Below are 7123 nucleotides of genomic sequence, written 5' to 3' on the forward strand. Positions count from 1 at the left end.
CTGGAGCCTTTCTCCACCTCCCAGCACCACTTCCTGCAACTTCTCTAGCTGACCTGGAGCCATCCTCTGGCTCCCCATACCCAGAGCCTCTTTTTAACACCCACACTTTCCCTTAGTCCCATTTTCCCTTACATTGGGTGGCTATTTTTAATGCAATTTAAACTTCCCCTAACCTTCCTGGATGTCTCCACTTAGTCGTAACAGATGCATATAAGGAAGGCAGTGGCTGTAGATTCCACAAAATATTGCTACAAATATATAAGATCTGTGGTCATTTTGGACACTGTAATAAATATGTCTGTCTTCTCTTTTTTTTAAACAAAAGGTAATATAGTTACCTCTCATGGAAACAAAAATGCCTATGTGGACTAGTGCAGGTAAAGAGCTCTGCACCTGAAGAGTGATTGCACGTTAAAAAGAGGTACGTCAGGGAATCTGGAGTACTTGCAACTGTACATGCAAAAGGCCTCGATTCCTGTTAAATAGATTAGCTAAGCATAAGGAAAAACACAATGTAGTGGCATTAAGACAGGGACAAAGTCCAGAGAAATAGTGTTTTTGAGATTCCTTGCCTTGTTCATTAACAAAACATGACATTCATCCAAAAGCAAGCATGGCCCAATATCCTAATGCTCTTTGGAAAAATCCCAAAATGTATTTTCTGGCTTTGAACAAGTGCAAAATAGTTTGTCAGCTGTGTGAAACAAACACACACAATTGCATTTTCTGTTGTGTTTTGAAAGAAGTGTTTTGAGAGGGCATCAAGCCTTCTTTTTCACTGACGCGAATGCCTCTCAGAGGCAGCAATTGTTAGACAGGATGATAAACTAGCAACCTTTGAGCTCATCCACACCCTTTGGAAATTGGTGTTATCATTCAGCTAAGGGCTGGTTGTGTTGTCCTGTTCAATTCAGGTGAAATTTTATTGCGATTTTTCTTCTCTAGTTCATAAAAAAATAAATTTTCAAGTCCTTGTTGTAGTTAATACTGGCACAAAGGAGAAACGTTTTCCTAGGAGGAGAGTTAGTTTACGAGGAATTCTTAAGATGAGGTTTGTTGTTCCAATTTTCCCTGTAAAAATGACCTCACCTTCCTAGGCTAATGTGCAAAAAATATTTCCATAGTCTAGACTGTCCCATAAGTCCTTTGCTGACCACCTCTATACTAATAGAGGGAAAGAGATGTTTCTATCTGTATTATAGTGAATGCTCACTTTGCATTCCAGGTTTGAATACTGATACATTCATCTGCTGTGATTTTGTAATACTGGATGGTATCAAAGGTCCATATCAAAATAGAATCTCCTTTGTGTTAGCTCCTTCGCTTCAAAATGCGATTTTGCTGTGTCTGTTACTCCAGCACCCCCTCTGGGCCGTCCTAGGGAGTGTCAGGCTAAATTGGCTCCTCTTTTTCACTTGTCCAAAATCCCATGGTCCAAAAATTAAAGAAGGCTTTTTTCGTAGCATGAAGTCAAAATTCACCTGGCTGTTCATGCCATAGAACACATTAGCGTTGTCTGGGAAGACTAACTCTGCAGAAAGAGGAAATAAAAGAAGTGTTAATTGCTGTACTATGGATAGTAGCACTACAAGCAAGTACAGAAAAATTTGAGCATTGGGAGGTGGATTTTGGCTAAGCACATGCCCCTTTTAAGCCTAATTATGTTCTTTAACATGGTTTTTACTAGTTATAACATCTACTTTTCCATCAGCAAAAGTATGAGAACATGTAGTACCATCCAAATTCATCCATCTGAAAGTTTGATAACACCAGATTTACCTGTGCACTAAATGAATCAGTTTTCTGGGTCTTAGATCATTGACTACAGACAGTAGCATAATGTATACACACAGGGTTTTAAATTTAGGTTGAAAGGCAATCATTAGACTTGCTTTCTTAATGCATCATTTCTGTGTGGCTTTGTAGAGCTTGCATGTGTTGGGTTCTTTATTCAACAAATAGGTAAAGACAAATTCTTTTACATTCAGCTGAGACAACCCCTTCACCTCACCATATACCAAGAGCAGGGGTTGAAGCTTACCTTTCAGCATCAGAGTAGATTGCTACAACATGAGCTTACAGATAACTGTCTGCTAGCAATGGGAGACAGCTGTTTTCCAAAAAGGTGTGTATACAGGGAAAGGGAACAGAGGGGGATTGGGTTTCTGGGTCCCAGAGGTGAGCAGAAGGAAGCCTTGTTCCGCCTGGCTTTTCCCCCTCCCTTTGTATCCTTTCTCACTTTAATGGTTCTGACAGAGCCCTGGTAATTCCAGTGCAGGGCCTGATACTGTTGTTTATTTGATGGTGGTGATAGTTTGGCCTCACAATGGTCAGTGATTTATGGTAGACTGTCCTGCCACTGAAGATAATAGGCAGGCTTAGGGCTTGCAAAACACTGGGAGAGTAAAATGCATGCAATCAAGTAGCCCTCTGTGAAGGTGAAGCTATTCTATGAGTAATGCTCTGTATTTATACAGTGCATTAGGGCATACAGTGCATTTATACAGGCCCAGTAGGGTCTTTGACCATAACTACAGCTTTTGGCACTACAACAGTACAAATAAATAGTAAAGTTTAGCATGGGCACGCAAAAACTCAAACAGCTGGTGGACAGGATCCAATGGAAAGTAAGTTTAAAGGAAAAAAGAATAAGGGGAAGTTGGTTGTACCTTAGAATATTAAGGGCACTAGGATATGCTATCCCTATGTGAGGAAGGTTAAGAATCACATCAGCGGACTGGCTTGGCTAAACAGCAAACGCTTCTATGACTTGAAACTTAAAAAGGAATTTTTCAAAATGTAGAAATGTAGCTACAATACAACAGATGAAAATAAAGGAAAAATTCAGGCAGGCCAAGGCACTGCAATACAGCTAGTACAAGACAAAAAGCAACAAAAAGATTTCCGTAAAGTTGGATGTAAAAGACCAAAGGAAGTGTAGGCCTATTACTGATTGGGCAAAGGGAACTACAATTGCACAATATGGAGAAGGTGAAGTGTTTAATGACTTCTTATTTCAGTCTTCATGAAATTTGTCTTAGAGGTCCCAAGGAACTGAGCATACACTTAGTAAATCTGCAGAGGACACCAAGCTAGGTAGGATAACAGAGGCTTTAGAACAGAGGTTCTCAAACTGTGGTCCACAAGCTCCATTCAGGTGGTCTGCAGAACAATCAAGAATAGCTGTACTTGTAAAGTAAGACTACTGATATTAAAATATGAGTTGTGCGCTTTGATTTGTAGAACAACAAAAAGCTTAGTAAGTGGTCCACCAAGACCCTCAGCAGTTTTCAAGTGGTCTGCGAAAAAAAAAGTTTGCCAGCCACCGCTCTAGAAGCTAGGTTCAGGATTCTAAATGACCTTGAGCAATTGGAAAATGGTCTTAAATTAAATAATAATATAGTAGTAGAACACAAGCTAAATATGAGTCAACAGTATAATACTATTACAAAAAAAGAAAAAGAACAATAGCATTATACTATATATTCAATTATATTCAGTGTTGGTTGGGCCTCAGCTAGAGAACTGTAGCCAATTTTGGGCATTATGTTCCATGAGAAACAGACAAATTGGAAAGAGTCCAGAGAAAAGCAAAAAAAAAAAATGAGGAAAGGGCTAATATTTTCCTGTACAGGAAAAGTTGGAAGAACTGGATTATTTAATCTGGAGAAGATGGAGGGGGTTTTATAAGTCTTCAAAAAGGGTTATTACTTATAAAGAGGATCTATAGTTTTCTGTGACTATAGAGGGGGTGTAGTAATAGGCTTAAATTCCAACAAGGGAAATTTAAGATGGGCATTAGGAAAAACTTCCTAACTCTCAGATGGTGAAGTAATGAAACAGATTACTGAGAGAGATTGTGGAATCTTTGTCATAGGTAATGGGTAGGTAGTTTTTAAATGCAAATCAGACAACTATTTGCCTATGATGTTTTAGATAATGATGATCCTGCCTTTAGCAGAAGATTTGGACTAATAGCCTCCTAAGGTCCCTTTCCAGCCTGATTTTTCTATATTTCTATGTTTGTCTGTAAAATCTAGACCTAAATTAAAACCTGACTGGTCTCTTCTTGGGTAGATTTGACTATACAGAAGGACTGTTTCTCATGGCAAGTACTGCACCATCTTCAGTACTAAGCATGCTGCCAACACTTTATATACTGAGCCCTAATAAGGCACTTCATGGCGAAAAATTATCTGGAAAGCAACCAGGGAGCTGTGCGCACAAAACAGCGTACTAGCAGGAATGAGAACCTTCCAGGATGACCGTGTTAAGGATTTTTCCTCAATAAATGGCTTCCCAATGTAGCTGTCCCAGGAATCTTTTTAGCAGTCTAGGCTAACTTCACTATCACAACTCTAAATAAATCCTTCCTGTGCAGTCATATAATGTCCCATGGGACTGGTCCCGTGCTGGGGGAAGGGGAAGGATGGAATCTCTGGCATGCTGTCAGGCAGTAATGATGACACGTTTGTCAGAGATATGTTGTGCAGCAAGAGAGAACAATCCTAGAGAATGATTCAGAGCTTTCCTAGTGCAGTGATTTCCTGAGAGGCTATAGCTAAAAATATGAACGCACAACCCTGACATCTTATTTCCATATTCCTTCTGCATCAGTTCACAGCAGTTCCATTTACAAGTTAAAACAAGCTGCTTTAAATGGCTTTAAATTCAATCACCAATAATAAAGATTCTCTGCTCTGACTGCAGCAGGGAGCCTCTCAGGGCCAGGTCTCAGTGCTGGCCACCCACCTGTCCCTGGGCTACCCCCCTCCCCACCCACCTAATTTTCCTGCCATGCCTTGATAATAAAAATATGAAAGTTGATACTAAGGTGGGAGGCTGCCCATTGCTCGTCCTGTTGACAAGGGCCTCTGAACATGCTCCAACCTCCCCTTATATGTGTTGCATGCCTCACAGTTGTTTCTCAGCTATTTGGCACTGGGACCCGAGCTCTGAAGTCTCACGTGGGACTCTCACTCCGCACAGGAGCTGGTGGTCCCAGCACCCTCGGGCTGGGCTCATTCTTACGTACTTCTGCCCCCCTCCTTCAGGGCCACTCATCTCTCAGCCCCTCACTGGGACCACTCCTCACTCTCAGCCCCTCACCAGGATCACTCTTCTCACTGGAGCCACACTCAGCTCCCTGCTGTGACCTCAGGTCTCTCGATGAGCCTGGGCGCTGCTCCAGGTCCCTCCCCCAACCTGGGCCCTGCCTCAGGACCCCTGGGAGCCTGGGCTCCCCCTGCATGATCTCAAATCCACCAGGGATCTGGGGCTGGGGTTAGGAGGTGCCCCATACTCACCTTTCACTGGGGAAGGTGCCTGGCCTGGCATTTCTGGGGGGCTATCCCACCACAGGTAGCCCCACCAGGCCTTCCTTCCCCAGAAGGATGCAGTTTTCTGTCATGTCCAAGACATTGAGGCCTCCTCCTTCCCCACAGCCTCACCCTTTGCTCCAACCTGTTCCAGGAGCAGCTTCGCAGCCTGATGTTTCCTCCTCCTCTCTCAACAGCCCTCTGCTGGCTCAGCCTATGTACCTGGACCCTAAAATGCCCACCGTAATCAGGCACCTGGCTGCTGCCTGTTTTCAGCCCTTAAAATGGCAGGCACCCAAAGGTGCACTACCACACTGACCTTAACTGCCAAGTTTGTGGAAGGTATAAGAAAAAAGAAGAGCATGCCATTTGCTTTTTTGCACTAATATTGCCTTTCCAGGGGCTTAAAGGAATAGCATTCAGCAGATAAAAAGGACAGGGTTCACAGACAGCCTTTTGTTGACTTTAATGGGACTATTCAACAAACATGAGTTAGGTGTGTGAGTAGAAGCTGAATCAGAGCTTAAGAAAGAAGGTATAAAACTTCATTGCCTGCTTCCTAGAAAAGGACTTCTAATATTAGACTTCAGGAGAGGCATTATCCAGCCCTCCCATTGAAGTGGCCTCCACTGCACCTTGCATTTAATATTTCTGGCATAGAGTGGATAAACAACAGTAGGAGAGTTTCTGGCTCATTAAGAGCAAGGGCCCAAGCTAGAACCTAGGTCCTGTTCCCATCCAGGCCAGCATCCATCTCACTCAGCCACATACCGTCTAGCTTGTTTGCCTCATGGCCCCACATATCTCCCTTCTGTAGCTACCCAGGGGACCAGCTTCAAGTGACTAGAGAAAAGAGTCTGGATAATGCCTAACCTGTGGTCTGATGGTTACAGCATTTTGCTAGGAAGCAGGAGATGCAGATTCAAAACCCCTCTGGGTAAGGAAGATGGGACTAGACACTGGGTCTCCCACACCCTGGATGAATAGCCTTACCATTAGCTTAAACAATAAATTATGGGGGGGGGGGCCTCTCCTCCCACTTCTCCAATGTGTTTTTGTCCAGCTATAGTTTCATGACTTACAGTACTGTCTACTGGGTGTACCTGACCTGTTCGTGTTTCCAAACATGCCCAGCTGGAGCACAGCCCTACTAAAAACTGCAGTTATGTGGCTGTGGCCATGTTGTTTAGGCACAGAATGTGAAATGAGATATAGCCGGTTCACTTGCACGGGCAATAAAGCAGCCACGCTAATTTCATACATCCAGTAAACTTCAGTCTTCTCCAGGAAGTTGTTAAAGTCAAGAATGTAATGACTCAAAAGGGGACTGGACATATCATAACAAAAACTGGCTTCAGCCAATACCTGACTGTACGAGAGGGAGGCTCGACTGTGCTGCACCAGAATTAATATTGTTACGCTGAGTTTACACAAGTAATCACAAAAATTCCTGGTACAGAAGTCTTAGATTTTTTTAAGCAGGATGGATTTCAAGGAAAGGATCTGGATTGTGTCTTCCCATTCTGTACAGGTTGTGCTCCCAGCTATTTCTTCTTTTTCATTTGGTCCTGACTTCAGACAGCTGTACACCTTTCAGCTGTGGCTCTCTAATTGTAAATCTTCCCCAACTACACCCATGTAAGCCCAAAGGGGAGGACAGGTGTGCTCAATCATGTTAGGTATAAAGGTGCTGAAGGGTTTCCTCGAAGCTTGCAAGCTCAATCAGGGTGCACTCTTGGGACAAGGATCTGCAGCAGGCTGTGTAATGCATACACATGATTGAAGAGCTGTATCTCCAGGGTGGG

General features: G+C 43.1%; 1 protein-coding gene across 2 annotated transcripts in view; it reads right to left on the minus strand.

Annotated features, from left to right (window-relative positions):
• Nucleotides 1-151: 151 nt before the first annotated feature.
• The window catches only part of RGL1 (ral guanine nucleotide dissociation stimulator like 1), a 146796-nt gene continuing 139824 nt past the window's right edge, over nt 152-7123 (minus strand). For both annotated transcript variants that reach the window (XM_019501744.1, XM_019501743.1), the window contains one exon: nt 152-1531. In XM_019501744.1, the coding sequence (XP_019357289.1) occupies nt 1326-1531 (206 nt within the window). In that variant the 3' untranslated portion in view covers nt 152-1325. The remainder of the gene's footprint in view (nt 1532-7123) is intronic.

Source organism: Gavialis gangeticus, unplaced genomic scaffold (genome assembly GCF_001723915.1).
Source record: "Gavialis gangeticus isolate Ggan-Ray unplaced genomic scaffold, GavGan_comp1, whole genome shotgun sequence".
In the NCBI taxonomy this organism is placed as follows: domain Eukaryota; kingdom Metazoa; phylum Chordata; order Crocodylia; family Gavialidae; genus Gavialis; species Gavialis gangeticus.